Source organism: Grampus griseus, assembly GCF_964374135.1.
Source record: "Grampus griseus genome assembly, chromosome: 1".
Taxonomy (NCBI): domain Eukaryota; kingdom Metazoa; phylum Chordata; class Mammalia; order Artiodactyla; family Delphinidae; genus Grampus; species Grampus griseus.
In genome coordinates, this window is record NC_139017.1 from 160,758,255 (window position 1) to 160,776,646 (window position 18,392).

General features: G+C 37.2%; 1 protein-coding gene across 9 annotated transcripts in view; it reads right to left on the reverse strand.

Moving 5' to 3' along the window:
- The window catches only part of EPB41 (erythrocyte membrane protein band 4.1), a gene marked incomplete at its 5' end in the record, with an annotated part of 199,219 nt that overhangs the window by 75,226 nt on the left and 105,601 nt on the right, over window positions 1-18,392 (reverse strand). For all 9 annotated transcript variants that reach the window (XM_082670196.1, XM_082670195.1, XM_082670194.1 and 6 more), the window contains 4 exons: window positions 1,983-2,155; window positions 4,556-4,653; window positions 7,088-7,240; window positions 11,419-11,506. In XM_082670196.1, coding sequence (XP_082526322.1) covers window positions 1,983-2,155; window positions 4,556-4,653; window positions 7,088-7,240; window positions 11,419-11,506 — 512 coding nt within the window. The remainder of the gene's footprint in view (window positions 1-1,982; window positions 2,156-4,555; window positions 4,654-7,087; window positions 7,241-11,418; window positions 11,507-18,392) is intronic.

Genomic DNA, 18,392 nt, shown 5'->3' on the forward strand with positions numbered 1-18,392 from the left:
CTGGCTACCAAACTAGACATCACAAAATAGAAAATTTTCATCAGCATGGAAAGATCTATGGGACAGCACTGATCTAGACGCATGCCAAACTCACATCTACCTACAGGTCTTTGTACTTGATACTCCCTTTTCAAGAATGTTTATCCCCCTAAATTCGGGGATGGCTGGCTCCTTCTCATAATTCAGGTTTCAGTTCAAATGAAGCTCCTCAGAGGAACCTTCTAAATTTAGAGTGGACCACTCAATTTGAAACAGCTCCCCAATCTCCCCATCCACAGACACTCTCCATCCCATTAGTGTTTTATTTTCTTTATAGCACTTATCACTACCTGAACTTGTTTCATTTTATTTCTGTTTCTACCCATAGAATGTAAGCCCCATGAGGGCAGAACCATGTCTGTATGTTCACAGCTGTATCCCCAATAACTAGAACAATACCTGACACACAGAAGTTTAAAATAGTTGAACAAATCAGTAAATAAGTATGGATCTGGCAGAACATGGATTTTGGAGTTAAACCAACCTATACTCCAATCCACCAGCTATCATATCTTAAGAAAAGTTATTTAATCTCTGAGCTTAATTCCTAGTGTTGTGATGAAGAGTAAATAAACAAAGCCTACAATCTGCCTTGTAGAGAAACATCAGAAAGAAAGAAGCATGACTCGTGGTACGGAAGCACAAAAGTTCTACTGCTTAGGTGATTTCTTTTCCAAGTGTGGCTGACCCATTCCTGATCCCTTTAAAGTGAGCTAGGTATTTCTGATATATGCTCCCATAATGCAACAAACCAGAATACAGCAGCATAGTTCTGGATGATACAAAACAAAATAATAATGCTGCGGCTAGAATATTAACAATATTTTAATAACAGCTAATATTTTGGGGTCACATTAAGTGCCAGCCATTGTGCCAAGCATATCATCTCATTTATTTTCTCATGAAAATTCTTTGAGGTAATATTATATTATCATCATACCCATTTTATGAATGAGAAAACTGAGACACTGAGTAAGTAACTCACCCAAGAAGATAGATCATAAATGCAGTGGTTGAGATTGGAACCAGGTCCGACTCCAGAACCGAAGCCTGTAACTACTGTAACATGCACCTTGCTTTTACAATAGATAGTATAGAGCTGCAATCAGCAATACTCTATTTTGGTTACTGCCTTCTGAACTTTTATTTATTTGCCACCTCTTTCTAGCTGCATAAAGAACTGAATATGGCTTGGGAATCCCCTGGTGATCCGGTTAGGACTCGGTGCTTTCACTGCTGGCGCCCGGGTTCAATCCCCGGTAGGGGAACTAAGATCCTGCAAGCCACGTGGCAGGGCCAAAAAAAAAAAAGAACTGATTGTGGCTTTTTACGTCATTTCAGTAATGCTAATGCTCTCAAATCCTTGAGACTAAACTTAGAAAAACTGAAACAGATCTTCTGTCAGTATATACAATTATGAAACTTATTTATTTCCTCCCTCTTTTATTTAAACAAAATTTGGACACTCCAGTAATAGGATTGTTTTTTTGGTCTATAATTGACACATGACAAATGATCTAAACTTTTTCAGTGATTGCGCTAGTGACGCAGACCTCTTCCCTCTTTTCTACTTGAAAAATAACTATTTAAAAATGTTCAAGAGGGGTTTAGTTCAGTATACTACATTAGGTGTCACCCTGTGGTAGAGATTCTGAATTCTAATTCCAATTCTAGTGGTGTTCAATCCACCACTTCCCAGCAGTGGGACCTTGATCTAGTTACTACTCTCTCTGAACCTCTGTTCTCCTTTTCTTAAGATGATTCCACTAAATTCGACAATTAGTGAGATCCATTTCGTTTTATCACTGAGACTCTTTAATTTGATTCTCTTATAGATAACTGCACTTAGTTTGAATGTACCCGACCACATCTGATAACCATTCTTCCTTTATCTCTCTCTAAAGAGTTAGGATAACAAGAAATCATTAATATTCAATACAAACCTCCATCAAGGCTTCGGGATGCCCGTTTGCTTGCTGTACGCTCAAAGTGTGGGGCAGGCCTGTCAATCAGAGCACTAGCTTGCCTGGTCTGAGCCTGAGTTCGGCCACTGTATCGAAATTTGGATCCCAGGGCAAGAAATTTGCTTTTAGGAATGGTGTCTGTAGATGTCAGTCTGGGGGGAAAAACATGATAATCATATATTATATACATCATCTCACTCTAATGAGGTTGTGAGATTAAAGACAAAATCAAGTATTAAAAAGTTTCACAATTCTCACAGCTTCCTTATAGTTACTAAGACAAATTTCCAATCAAGCAATCATTATTTTAATTGTCATTTCTCAAAACAATATGTATAATTTATTTGTGGCTTATATTAATGATATAATCTTATATCTCTATAGGTAGGGTCTTATGGTTTTCAAAATGCTTTTATAGCACTGTACTATTTTCACTATACCCCTGTAATATTTTCATCATTTTATAGATAAAAGAAACTGAACCTCAAAGAAGGTTACTTGCTTAAGGTCATAGCTGTTAAGAAGTTGGGCAGTCATAGAATTCAAGCCCAGAGCTCTTTTCCCCTCTCCTAGAATAATAATTTTGTCAAATGCACTCCAAACTCAATGCCTGGTATTCAATGCCTATTAAATCCTATTTAATAGGATATTTGGTGTATTTTCAACTCAGTTAGGAACCCCATCCTTTCTAAGCAGTACCCTGTGCTCTCTTTTGTCATGGCATTTACTACACTGAATTGAAACAATCTGTTTATGTGCTGGTCTCCACTATGAGACTGTGAGCTCTCTTTGGGTAAAGAATAAAGACTATGACTTATTCATTTTGTGTTTTCACTTCGGGCATAGTGCCTGGCATGAATCTGGCATTCAATAAATATTTGCTGAATAAATGCATAAATTGCTACATCAAATACTACCAAAAAGAGAGTATTTTTTTCTCTTTGGGGTAGTTTAATTCAGCAAATGCTTTCTTTTATGTAATGAAGAATTACATGTTAATATATCCTCTTATTTTGATGCAATGGATTTAAATATGCTATCCTACAAGTAAATGCATTGGCTGCAGCTGAAACCTATACATAGATATTAAACATTCAAAATAACTCTTTTTTTGGGGGGAGGGAAAAATTAGGAGTTTGAGATTAACATATACATACTGCTGTATATAAAACAGATAACAACAAAGACCTATTATATAGTACAGGGAACTATACTCAATATTTTGTAATCACTTATGAGGGAAAAGAATCTGAAAATATATATATGTATAACTGAATCACTTTGGTGTACACCTGAAGCAAACACAACATTGTAAATCAACTATACTTCAATTAAAAGAAAAGGGAAAAAACCCTCTTTTTACTCTTCCTCACCCTCTTTTAAAACTCTATTTTCTTGGTTTTAAAGAAGATGATGAAAACATAAAGAAATATCTTAATGCCAATAATTAAGATTCTTTAATCAAATATAAGGTGTAGCCTCATGTTTTATTTGAAATGAGAACTGAAATGTTATTTTCCCTGACTTGTCTTTCTGTCCAGTGTTCTTTAGTGCTAAGTATGATATGAAATTACAAATAGAAGAAAAAGTTATCGTGGTTCTCTCTCTTGAGAGTCATTCATAAAGAGTCAAGTTTATTTATGAACAACATGGCATGAAGTCTAGGATTTGCTTCAAAATAATCTGAGAAGTAGTAGGAAGGAGTGAGTGGGGATATAGATAAAGCAAGATTGACCTTGGGGTGATAATTGTTGAAGGTGGAGTTTGGGACCAGAGGAGTTCATTATACTATTCTCTTCATTGTGCTATACATGCAATTTTCTATAATAGAGATATTTTCTTAAAAAGGCAAACTGACAACTAGCTGGCTCTCCTTTCAACAGAAGTAATTATTTGTCTGCTAGATTTTATGTTCCATCAGGACAGGGGCTAGAACTATCTAGTGATATATTCCCAATGCCTAGTACAGTGCCTATACAAAGGGTAAGCACACAGAAAATGCTTGGTAAATGAACACAAGGGGTTAATTATATGTCCTCTTGAAAAGCAAAGGAGATGAAACTTTCTTCTGTCTTCTATCTGATACAACTGTGCTGCAAAGATAGTTCTCTGTGCTCCCTTTCTGGGGTTGATTAGAACCAAAATAACCATCAGCTTCACGTCTTTAACCTTCCAGTATAAGAGCCCCACAGAAGGTAGTTAAGCACTCCTTAGAGAAATTCCATGTGGAGCTAAGTCAGGGTACCTCTTCCTGACAGGACTGGTTTTAGCTCCAGTTAGGGCAATCACAGAGCCTCTAGTAAACACAGGTTCCTATTTCTCATTTCCCTCATCCTTCTACCATACACAGAAAGGTGCTCTGGGAATGTTAAGACAGTGTTTTTCAACCCAAAGAAGGAGAACTAGACTCATTTTATCTTGCTTAAGATGATCTCACCTGAGCTAAATAAAAGACAGCCAGCCATGCAAAGAAGGAAATTTCAATAGCAGGTTTAAAATAGAAGCATGCATAAATAATTTATCCTTGAAAAATACTTAAGTGAGGACAATACCTGAAAAACGTGTGATGCTCTACACAGACTTTCCATAATTTCTTAGCTGCTCGGTAACTGGGAAGTTTGAATCCGATGGTACTTTCATACTGTTCTTGCTATAAATACACAAGCAAACACGGAACATAAAGTATTATTCAACTACAGTGATACAGGACCAGAGAAATATGGTGCTGCAGAAGAGATCAGTGTGAATAAAAAGAAAGTTACTAGTCTAAGGACATAAAATATCATCTGAAATTTTTTCCTACTTACCAAAAGAAATTTACTCACTGAGAGTGGTTTTTTCCACAGCAAGGAAGCCAGGGAATGCATCTTATATCATTTACACATGTTATTTTGTTCAGAAACACACACACACACACATATACACTGTATATTATTCTGAGACACAATTAAGTCACATTTTGATTGTCCAGACACTGCTCTTCCTTAGTTACTGTCTGCATTTAGGATACTAGACTACTCAATAATCAGGGAATAGGATAGCAGATGATTCCTCCAATCAATGAATATTATTATGCAATCGTTTTTAGTAATAGGAACTAAAGATTGTGGCTCAAACCAGATTATTGAATTATTAAATGCCTTTTTTTTTCTTTGATTGATCATTAGTTTATCTAGATACTTCTTTGACTGAAGTAAACCACATCCTGCCAGGGCTACTGGAAACACTGTCCTGCTAGTCTCTTGCCTCTTTTTTTCTGCCTTAAGCATACTTTATAAGATGGAAAGGACACTGACATTTACTTCTAGTGCCTATTATTGCCAATAACACTATGATCAGACAGTATCATCTGTATTTTTATACATGAAGAAACTGAGGTCAGAGAAGTCACCTGCTTAGTCTCACAGCTATTAAGTGGCAGAACCAGAATTTCATGGTTGCCACTACACCACGCTACTTCTGAATCATCTGTTGTAGTCACAATACTATACTCACTTCTCAAAATCCTATATACACTTCTATACTATATACACTTCTCAAAATCCTACTGTTGTACTTTATTGCTTTCTTAAGTAAGAATTTTGCATTTTTAGTATATATTATATATAATATATATAACTATATATATTATATAGTTAACGTTTAAAGAAACCAAAGACTTCCCATTATCATATATATATATATTTTTTTTTCTTTTCTGCTTTCCCACATTAAATTGTAAGACTGTTGAGGAATGGACTTGAGGACACAGGGAAGGGGAAGGGTAAGCTGGGACGAGGTGAGAGAGTGGCATGGACTTATATATACTACCAAATGTAAAATAGCTAGTGGGAAGCAGCCGCATAGCACAGGGAGATAGGCTCGATGCTTTGTGACCATGTAGAGGGGTGGGATAGGGAGGGTGGGAGGGAGGGAGACACAAGAGGGAGGAGATATGGGGATATATGTATATGTGTATAGCTGATTCACTTTGTTATAAAGCAGAAACTAACACACCATTGTAAAGCAATTATACTCCAATAAAGATGTTAAAAAAAAAAAGCTTGTTGAGGGATGGACTCTTCTATTGATATTTACTGTTCCTAGCCCCTAGAATAGTGTCTCACACAAAGAAAGCCATCAATAAATATTTATTGACTGAATGACTCTTGGATTTGAAATTCTTTGACTTTTGCTAGGCACAGGTAAATAACTATGGTATAAATAAATGCTTCAATGATAATCCTTATCCTAAATTTTAAGGCTGCACATTCAGTATTTCCATGTTCAAATAATGAGCCATTTTTCACCAGCAGATGGTGATATATACACAAAAAAGCCTCTTTCCATTAGTATGATGCTTTCCTGTTCAGAGCTTTTACCTCTGTCATCTCATTTGATCTTCAAATCAACCTTGACAGAGCAGGTATTATCCCCCTTGAATGGTAAGGAACACTTTAGATTTATCCAGGGTCTTTTACTTAGTAGGTGGCAGAGTAGGCACTAGAACTTTCTTTTTAAATTTAATTCCTACTTGAACAATTTTCTGCTATACCATGATGGCTCTTTAATATAAAAGTTAAATTTGGCCAGCATTAGTATATTCTGAAAATTGATCACCAACTAGTAACTGAGTTATCTGGTACAAAGTTGAACATCCAACTCTACTAAAAATCTAGAACTTGACCCTAGGACACATTCCCAGTAACTACTAGAACCTACCTATACAAATAATTATATAAGGTAAGGGACTGGTGGTATAAAACATAAGTAATTTAACCCCACAATTTAAAAGTCTCATGCTACTTAATTTAAAAATATTTTCCATCAAGCTTTTACCTGGAGTAAACAAGGAACAAGTTTATTATCCAAATTTCACTTTTGGCCATGGTACATTTACCTACATGAAGAGAACTGTCCAGAAAACAAATAGGAAGGAAGAGAAGAAGCATCACGGGACTGATTAGGAAACAAAATATCAACACCTAAATAGTTAGCTAGAGAGAGACCTCATAGATGACATAACAAGGAAAACAGGAATGAAGAGATGTTTTAGATATGGTCTGTGTTTGATTCAGGAGGAAAGGGAAACACGAATTCTGTACCTCTCCAGGGCGAATCTTAATGAAAAAGCTGCTACGTTTGTAAGAAATCTTCAGCACTTTGGGCCAAGGAAAGCGGTTAATTCTCAGCTTATCTTTGTAAACCAGAAGGCCACTAGAGCAGACACCTAGGATGATATCCACTCCCTCCAAGTCCTGAGGAAAAAAAGCGTTAGCGTTTCAGTCTTGAGCAAAGTGCTCAGCATAGTCGACTATTATTAGACAATCTGAAGATATTAACAACCAAATACAGTTACAAAGAATACAATGAAAAATAAAGTTTAACCTAACAACCATAACCCATGGGACTATTTGGTCTATGTAAAAATGTTGTTACTATACTACATTTAAAAATCAATGTTATTACCTACCACAAATATCTTTAAAATGTCCAAATCAGACTCAGTAATTCTATTTCTATAATCTGTTCTAAGGAAATAATTCAAATCACAGAAAAAGCTTTACACATGATAATGTTCAGAATGTTATAAGAGTGAAAAACTGGATATAACCTGAGTATCCAAGCATTAGGGTTAAATTATTGTTCATCCATATAGTGAAATACAATGTGGCCATTAAAACAGTTAAATAGAATTTGGGAGATAAATGGGAAAATAATTATGTTGTAACATTAAGCAAAATAAAGCAGGATAAAATTACATACATAATTTGATTCCAACAATATAAAAAATATACATAGAAGAAAGATGAATACACCAAAATGTTAATAATGACATTCTTTAGGTGGTACAATTATGAACAATTTTTCATTTCAGTTTTCTATACTTTCCAATTACAATAAACATGTATTATCTTTTAAAAAGTATCCAAATATGAAAAAACTAACACATGTATGTAAGAAATTCAAACAATACAGAAATGTGTAAAATTTTAAAAAAATCTACCCTCCTCCTCCCACACTCTTTAACAGTAACCAGTACTGATTTGATAATTTCCAGGATTATCCTATTTTCTAGGCACATACAATTATGTATGGATTATATATATATATATATATATACACATATATTATTAATATATCACCTTTATAATGAGGAAAACAACTAGAAAAAAATTAAAATTCAGTGCTTGAGGGTGGAAACTGTATCTAAATCATTGCTATTATCACTCCAAATTCTGTTATTGACAACATGCTCAGTAAGTGTTTACACTGAGTTTGTTACCTGCCCACATTATTAATCATAACTTATTACGGCAAATATTAGTAAATTCTTTGCTTCAGATTTATAAAAATCTTGATTCATGTAGGTTGATAAATTAGGAAATTTCAAGGTATTTTAGTAACAACATACACTAAGCTTAAACCTTCAACCATTACTACCAATTATTTCGTTCATTATTAGTGACTGAGGGAACATCTGCTTTTCTTTTTTCCAAGAAACATGGACATACACACATCTTACCCACTGAAGGAATCGACTGCTATGAGGAGTAATACAGCCACCATCACCACCCCTCAAAGCCACTGTGAAATGTCACTCGGCTTGCACCTCATCTACCTTCACAACACTCCTCTCATAAAACTGAGCCTCTGCAGCCTCCAGAAAGACTTCCCTGGGACTTCCCTGGTGGCGCAGTGGTTAAGAATCTGCCTGCCAATGCAGGGGACACGGGTTCGAGCCCTGGTCAGGGAAGATCCCACATGCCGCGGAGCAGCTAAGCCCGTGCGCCACAACTACTGAGCCTGCGCTCTAGAGCCCGCGAGCCACAACTACTGAGCCTGGGTGCCACAACTACTGAAGCCCGCATGCCTAGAGCCCGTGCTCCACAGCAAGAGAAGCCACTGCAATGAGAAGCCCGCACACCACAACGAAGAATAGCCCCTGCTCGCCGCAACTAGAGAAAGCCTGCGTGCAGCAACGAAGACCCAACACAGGCAATAAATAAGTAAATGAATAAAAAAAATTTTTAAAAAGGCTTCCCTTAATAATTCAAAAAGAGACACTAATTTATTTTCACCATGCCTGTCTGTATATGAAAATCCTAGGGCAGGCATTTTGGTCTCCCAGTTCTGAAGTACTCAAACCTATCATTATCATAGTCAGCAAATAATTACTATGGTAGCTATGGTAGCTGCATGTCGTATACATGTATGTTTAAGTCAGCAGACCACCAGGACTTCCTGGAGGCCAGGGCATAGGGCTATGTATACTACCAAATATACATGCACAACTATAATTCTTGTTTTTCTATGATAAAGTGGTCATCCCTCCAAAAACCATGATAAGTATAGGAGTTGACTCTATTCCTTATAAACTCAGTATGAGAGAACTCAGATTTTTATAATTACTGATGTTAAGTATAGTAAGTTTTTTTTTAAGTATAGTAAGTTATAACTATTATCCTCAGGTCAAAAAGGAACAGTAAGTTACCAATAAAGCCATATTTGCATGCCTCTTTATTAAAGAAAAAATTTTAATTAAATATATAATATTAATCATCTATGTCTGTAATTCAAGGAAAATAAATTTCACCTGAGTTAATCTCTACAGATAACCATTTATTTAGATAAGTAATAAAAGACCTGAGTTCTATGCTTCTAGACTGCTCCTTTTCCCAAAATGAGTATAAAGAAACATATCAGTGCCTACGTGTGTTATGTACAAGCACAATAGAGAGAAGAAATTATATTCAGCTTCAATTCGATGACTACATAACAAAATTTCCCAGAAGATGTCCCCTTAAGTTTTTAAAGGCTGTGGATACAACTACATCTCTCTTTTAACTATATGTTTTGGAGAAACAATTTGCTTTACAACATTTGCTGTAGAAATACGCTGCCTGACTCCTCATGTAATCCTGATAATTACTGAATTGACACCAGCCTCCAGCAGAAATTGAGAAGCAAAACCTAACAATTTCAGTTCTGGACCTGATCTGATCTTCCTACCAGCTACTTTTGAGATTCACAGAAGTTACAGTACCCAGCCCCAAACAATCCAGAGCAACATCCTAAGAAAACTCACTAACATGCAATGAAATTTTATTAGTTACTAGAATGTAAATAAGGAAGAAACCTCAGATACAGATATTCAGGTTGGGAGAAACCTGAAAGGTCATTTTAGTCCAATCACCCACCAAATGTTTGAATGTCCTTTTCTAAATTCCTACCAAGTGATTATTCTGCCTAACCTGGAATATCTCTAGTGATAGACGACTCAATTCCTTCAGGTAGCCCATCCCATCTTTGAAATAGCTCTGTGAGACAATTTGTCCAACTGGACTGAAAAGTATTTCCCTGCAGTTTTCATTTTACTGGCTCTAGTGTTATATCTTGGAGCCATAGTAAAATGTTTACTTCACAAGTTAATCCTTGAAATCCATGAAGATTGACATTATATCTTTCCTAAACTTTCCCTTCTGTGGGTTAAGTATCCCTATTCCTTTGCCTGTTTCTCACTGGACATGGTTTTGATTCCCCATCACGCATCCTAGTTAAATTTCTCTAAATGAACCTCAGGTCATCCCTTGAGCCCTTTCTTTCTCTCACAAACTCCTCAACCTCCCCAGACATTTCAGTAGCTGAAGATGAGAGAAGTCAAGCGACATCCCTTAAGTATTCATTGTGTTAGGTTGTATTAGGTAGAACTAGGATGAAAGCTCAAGTTTCCAAATCCCTAACCCAGTGGTTCTCAAATGAGCCACTGTGGTTCCTCCCCTGTGCATTAGAGTCACCTGGAGAGCTTGTTAAAACAGACTGCTGGGCTCCACCCACATAGTTTCTGATTCAGTGAGACTGGGATGGGACCTGACATGAGCATTTCTAACAAGTTCCTAGACGATACTAAACGCTGGTTCAGAGACTTTGAGAACCACTACCTTACGCCAATGATTCTCAGATTCAAACATGAAGGAGGATCATTTGGGATATTCATTAAATCTGGAGACTTAGCCTCTCCTCCAAAGTAATTCAGTAAATCTGGGAGAAGCTCAGGAATCTGCATATTTAATAAACACCCCGGGTGATTCTGATGTAGGTGATGTTGTCTGTGAAACATGCCTCACTGTCACTCTATATTTTCAAGTGTATCTGCATTTTAGGAAATTATCATTTCTTTTGCTCTCGTTGCTATATCTTTTGATCCTTATGGTTGCTTAGGTGTGAAACTTCGCTCTGATGGTGGAATTGTAAAAGGGCAATTCAACTGATACACTTAATACACTTGACTGGTTCAACTGATAGACTTAAAATTTCAACAAGAATTACTATCTCCTCTGAACGTTTTGTAATGCCCCAGATAAAGGTTGGTAAGAAATATTATATGACACAGGTCTGATACATGCATATTAATAAAGGCCAAAGTTACCATTACCTTTGCTTTATGAAGGTCAACACCATACATAGACAACTTTTTGGCATTCTCAAGAAATTCCAGGTCAGCCTGAGCTGGAGTCATGGACCTTTGATAGAAGAAAAACAAAAAGACGTTCAGTGTCACAGTGTCAACATTTACAATAATAACATTTGTATATTACTTGTACTTTATATAAACATATACATACCAATATGTATGTAGATATATTTCATAGTCCTAAAAGTAGACTATTATGTATGGAAAAGGACTCTTATCACTCCCTGTGTCTAAATAATTGAAATATGCCTTGGAAAAAGAGACCTTGGAGAAACCAAAAGTCACCAAAAGCTATCAGAAAAAAAAAGTTAAAAAATAAAACCTTCTAAATTTCTTTAAAGCTACCTCATCCACCATCAGTTCTGCCCCTCCCTCTCCTTAGGCCTTTTCTCCAACACATGTAAACTCCTCCCACTAATTTATCTTGCCAAGGAGGTGACCAAATTAAATCCTCTGAGGGCATGGTACAACTTACAATATCCTCTTAGCTGCCTTTTTCTCTCCCTATCCCTGAATTGAGTTAATATGGAAATTAAACAGGAGGGCAGCTGAAGTTGCTTAACTGGGGATTCTTAATGGGGGCAGGCTTGATGAAAAGAAAATTTCTGGTAACAGATGGTGTCCTGCCCACTGACCTAAACAAAATAAATTGGTTAATAGAGGCATGTAGATAATGGGGCTGTTTTCTCTGTTATTAAGATGTCTTCATTACTAGGCATATAATGAATTAAATTTGTTTGAAAACAATCAGCCTCACTGTCTAAACACTCACTGTGACAGTCTTTCCTTCTCCTTTATAACTTTCTTCTCTTTTGAAAAGTGCTCATGAGCTGTTATGTTGAGCTTTGAAGAAAAAAATATTACTCCTAGTGCTGTGCAATTCAAACCAATCAAACAGAAATTCATAGTAACAATAAAGCAGCCATACCCCCAAAGAAAAACCATGTAAATGCCTATTTCCCATAAGACTGCCAGCCTCCAGCTATAAAAAGCAGCAGTGACCTATTCATTTAACAAGAGAAAGTCTCTTCCAAACCCATCTGTCTTTATCCTCATCAAAAAGAACAAAGCGTTCCCTGGAATAACACCCCCCCCATAAAAAAAAAATCTCAGGAAAGAAACTGCAGATTTGTTAATGACTCAGCATCTCAGAATAAAAACTTCCTTCCACAAGCGCTAAACCATCATACCTGAATGCTCTTTATTAATGACTCTGAAATTGAACACAAAAAAGGAGAATGGGAAAATAAACACATACGCAAGTCTGTATATTCAAGTCATTAAAAACATCTCAGGAAATTTTTGTAGTTTTTTTTTCCTCATATAAATTATATACTTTTCTAGTTAAGGTTACTCCCATTTTATGGGTTTTTGGTTTTTTTGTCTTTGTTGTTGTTAGTGTTAGTATTATTGATGGCTTGAATTTTAGGATTCGAAGCTGGAATGGATCTTGAAGATTATAGAGTCCAACACTTTCACTTTGCTGACGAAGAAACAAGCATGGAGGGATTACATGGTCATAGGCAAGTTATGACTCAGTTTAAGGTAGCAGGCTTTAGCCGGGACCCAAGTCACATCACTGCAGCTGGAATCCTAGCTCCTGCACTTAAGAGTGGTGACCTCAATCTCCTAACCATAAAGTAAGAAGCATAATAATACCTACTTCTTGAGACTAGTATAGGCAATGATTTTTTTAATCTTTGATGAATGAATGAATGTGACTAGTAGGATAAAATGAGATAATGCTTGTGAAACTGCTTTGTAAAGTATAAATGTTTATTATTATTGCACCCTTAGGTTTCTGGTACAGTGGTACATCATAAGCAACTCATAAAAGAGAAATAATTTTTTTTTTTTTTTTGCAGTACGCGGGCCTCTCACTGTTATGGCCTCTCCCGTTGTGGAGCACAGGCTCCAGACACGCAGGCTCAGCGGCCATGGCTCACGGGCCTAGCCGCTCCGCGGCCTGTGGGATCTTCCCGGACTGGGGCACAAACCCGTGTCCCCTGCATCGGCAGGTGGACTACTCAACCACTGAGCCACCAGGGAAGCCCGAGAAATAATTTTAATCACTTTAATTTGAAGACAAGTTTTAAGACATTAAATGAAGCAATCATGATGAAATCTTCCCCATACTTCTCCAACTCTAAGGGACATTAACGGGGTCAATCAATTTTAATACAGATTTAAATTTCAAACTATGTAGTAAATGATTTTCTAATAAGTAAGCATGCTTTAAAATTGTATTAAGGGCAGGTGGTAAGAAGAGATCTTTAAAACTATGACTTTCCTTGTTAGTTGAAAATAATATTTACATTTGAGGTTTGGCTGATGCTTTGCATTTAACATTTTTTTATATAACTAAAAAAATTTTGAAACACGCTTAAAAGTTACCTACAATACAAACAATTTTTCCTGAACCATTTGAGAGCAAATTGTCAACCTGATGACCAATCACTCCCAAGTACTCTGGTGTGTAATTCCTACAAACAAGGATATTCTCCTACATAACCTCCACAGGGCTCTGAAAACAAGGAAATAAACAGTAATACATTACTGCCATCTAATCCTCAGACCCCATTCAAGTTTACCCAGTTATTTCCAAAATGTTCTGTATGGCAGAAGAATCCAGTTTAGCCTCATGGAGTTTCATTTAGTTCATCTCTCTTGCGTCCTCTTCAGTCTGGAAAAGTTTCTTAGTCTTTCTTTGACTTTCCTAATCTTGAACTTCTAAAGATTATAGGCCAGTTATTCTATAGAATGCCCCTCAATTTGGGCCTGTCTGATGTTTCTCCACAAATTGACCTCATAAGTTATACATCTTTCACAGGAATATCACAGAAGTGACCCTGTGTTCTCACTGCATCCTATCAGGGGGAACATGATTTCAATTTGTCTCTTCCAGATGTTCGTTTTGATCAGTGATGTCTGCCGGGCTTCTCTTCCATGAAATTCCTCTTTACCTCTTTGTAATTAATAAATATTCTGTGGGAATGTATTTGGAAATAGTCTATTCCTTGTCAAACTTTTAATCTATTCCCTCATTTATATCAGTATGGACTCAGGGATTCTCAGCTTATTCAATGTAATATAATCAATTATTTTCCTTATTTATTTTAGTGCTTAAATCGTCCCAGATTTGGTTAGTGGGAGCCTTTCTAAGCTGGATTCTGTGTCCCTCTGACCATTTCCCATCATTTTTTTTTTCTTTTTTTCTTTTTTTGCGGTATGCGGGCCTCTCACTGTTGTGGCCTCTCCCGTTGCGGAGCACAGGCTCCGGACGCGCAGGCTCAGCGGCCATGGCTCACGGGCCCAGCTGCTCCGCGGCATGTGGCATCTTCCCGGACCGGGGCACGAACCCGTGTCCCCTGCATAGGCAGGCGGACTCTCAACCATTGCGCCACCAGGGAAGCCCTTCCCATCATTTTTTGAGCACCTCCTTCTGGCACAACGTAGAGTCAGAGTATGTGAGTATGCGTGTGTGTGTGTGTGTGTGTGTGTGTGTATACCTATTTACATCTCTATCTATCTAACATCTATCTATCCATCCATCTATCTATTGGAAACAATGAGTTTACACTGAAACCTCCAGTTTTAATGCAACACCACAGGGTTCATTTTAATTTCTCTCTCACTCTAATTTGTATCTCCCTTTACTGACAGTCAGAAACCTGGCTCCCATTATCCTTAATACGATACATTGACTCATTTGATCAACCCCCTGTACATAACCAATCTCTCTTTGCTGCCACTGACCCCTCCTCCACGTGGGTGCCCTCTTCACTGGCTTAGACTCTGAATTCCCCATGCTAGGCTGCTCCCCGCACATGTTCTCCTTACCTCACTCAGGTTCTGACTCCTGGTGTTAGGCTACCCCTTCCATAGACATCTTCTTCACCCGGCTTGGGCTTCAACACCTGTATCAGGTACCATCCCATAGGGATGCCCTCTGCAGGCCTTCACGACTCCCTTTTCATCCTATTTGAGCTCTGACTTCTCCTGCCAGGATGGCCCCCCACAATGAACATTCTCCTCACCCTGCTTAAGCCCCAATATCCCCAGCCAGACTGCCTCTCAGCATGGATGACTATCTTGCTCTATCCCACCTAACGGCTTTAGGACACAATTGTTTCAGGAAGCTTTTTCTGATTATAAAAATCAATAATTCATTGTATAAAATTTGGAAAATATCTTTAAGAGCATAGAAAAAAAAAAAGAAGAAAATCTCCCATAATCCCACCAACCACAGATACCTGTGCATAAATACAAACATATATTTTACAAATTTAAATCACAAATTCAACTTAAATTATTTTCAGCTTAACATTTTAAAGACTATGGTTTTTCCTAAATGTTTGAAAACTCTTGAAAGTACTAACAAACTATCTGGGAAGAGACTAGACAGCTCTAAACCATTAGGAGTACTGTCCTGAATTTATTCAGTACCATCTAATAATTTACTACTTGAAATTACTGCAACTTACAGAAGTACCTAACCAGGGAGCTTTGGCACTGGTTAACTTTTGCTCATTAAAAAGAGAAGTTATAACAAAATTTCCCTGTATTTATTTTGAGCAAGTGGAGTCAGGATATAGAGCCATTCAGTGAGTTCCAATGTTATGTGACAGCCTTTTTTTTTTTTTTTTTTTTAATGGGAAAAGTTGCTTTATTCATGAGGCCAGCAACCTGGGAAGATGGTGGATTAATGTCCTAAAACGAACTCCAAGTTGCTGGTTAGGAGACAAAGGTTTTAAAGGCAGTGTGAGGGAGGGGGCTACAGGGTGCATGATCAGCTCATGGACAATTCTCTGATTGGTTGGCAACAAGGTGAAGTTTCAAGCATCACCCATCTTCTGGTTTCAGCCAATTTGGGGTCTGCATGCTTGTGGTCAGCAGTTTTCATCTGGCGGGGTTGTGACAGCCTTTTAATAATGTTGTTGCATCTTCTAATTAAGGACTGTGGTTTCAAATAATTAAGTGGGGGACAACTGACAACTTTACATACCATCTTAGTCCCCATAAATGGAGGATAATTCGTTTTAAAGCTTGATTTGCTATTGTAAACTTAGTGTTAATTATAGCTTCACGGTCTCTGTCTAGGCAAAGGGCCACTACTAAGAATTCCATGTACGTAGGCTATCTTCTATTTATCTGAGGAGCAGAGTAGTATTTACTTGTATTTTCCAATGCATAGTAAATGCTTCTGCCTAAGCAGAAGTCTCTTTGGACTGGTTAAAATGTCACGTTGTTGGACATAATTAAAATTCCCATTTGCTTTCTGTTTGTGAGGATTGCCAATCTTTCCAAAAAGGAGCTAGTAAATTCCAAGATGACAGACCTCTAAATTTTCTAATCATGGAGATCGATTATTGCTCAATTTCTATCTGTATACCTCACAGAACATCAAGTGGACCATATCCACCTGTCCTCTGAGATCGTTTCACCTATTTGGGTTTAAACTCAGTTAGTTCCAAAGAGCATTTCTCTAAACCCAGACTTCCATTCATTACTTGTAAAATGGAATAAGAATCATTGTGCAAAGCACTTTACATGAATTTCTAATTTAACAATCACAAAATTCACATCATCAGCCTTATTTTTCCGATGAAAAAACTGAAACTTAGAGAGTTTAAATAACTTACTGAGTCATAAAGCTAATAAGGAATGGAGCCTGAATTCAAAGTAAGACAGGTGGACTCCACAGCCCAGGTTTTAGTCTTACTGCCTAACTCAGGGGTTCTCAAACTTTTTGACCTCAGGATCCCTTCACTCTCAATAATTACTCAGTTTTTTTAAGAGGTTTTTTTAATGTGAGTTATTTCTATCAATATTTACTATATTAGAAATTAAAACTAATAAAATTGAAAACTATTGATTAAATCTTTAAAGAACAGTAAGTCCCCTACTTATGAACCTTCAAGTGCAAACTTTCAAAGATGTGAATGTGGCTTGCATGTCCAATCACGTAAGTTAGTTCACGTGTCTGGCATACATTGTCACGTGCTTGCATTCTCTACAAGTGGTTGTGCTTTTGTGTACTTTGTACAGGACTGTAGAGTATAGCAGTAGAGTGTCTTTATTTCAAGCCCAGGATGTCCAGAAGCAAGCGTAAAAGCAACAGTATATAGCCGATTGTGTTAGTTGGGTACCTAGGCTAACTTTGTTGGACTTAGCAACAAATCGAACTTACGAATACTCTCTCCGAACGGAACTCATTTGTATGTAGGGGACTTAATGAATAACAATAGACGACTCATGTTTTAACATGAAAAATTTTTTGTGTGAAAAATAACAGTATTTTCCCCAAATGTAGTTAAGGAGTGACACTGCTTTACATATTCACAATTTTTTTTTTTTTTTTTTTTGCGGTACGCGGGCCTCTCCCTGCTGTGGCCTCTCCCGCCACGGAGCACAGGCTCCGGACGCGCAGGTTCAGCGGCCATGGCTCACGGGCCCAGCCGCTCCGTGGCATGTGGGATCTTCCCGGACCAGGGCACGAACTCGTGTCCCCTGCATCGGCAGGCGGACTCCCAACCACTGCGCCACCAAGGAAGCCCTACAAATTTTATTTAATGTGTGGCTTAGAAGACAGCTAGATTTTCCTACCTGCTTCTGTATTCAATCTGTTGCAATATTTTGTATGGTTGTAATATATGAAGAAACCTGATCTCACACAGATATGTAGTTGGAAAAGGAAGAATTGATGATTAAAAATATTCTTCTTTAATACTACACCAAAACTTAACAATGGCTGTTTCCTAAAGGTTAGTTGCAGTGTGAAATCTGAAAACATATCAGTGAACTTTTTGTACCATATTACATTAAAATCCATTGGTCCATCTTGCATTTTGAATGGGTCTTTTATACAGATGCATGATTTTGTAACATCATGCATTTCATATCTGAAAAATACTGGTTGGCTGAGTAATGCAAGT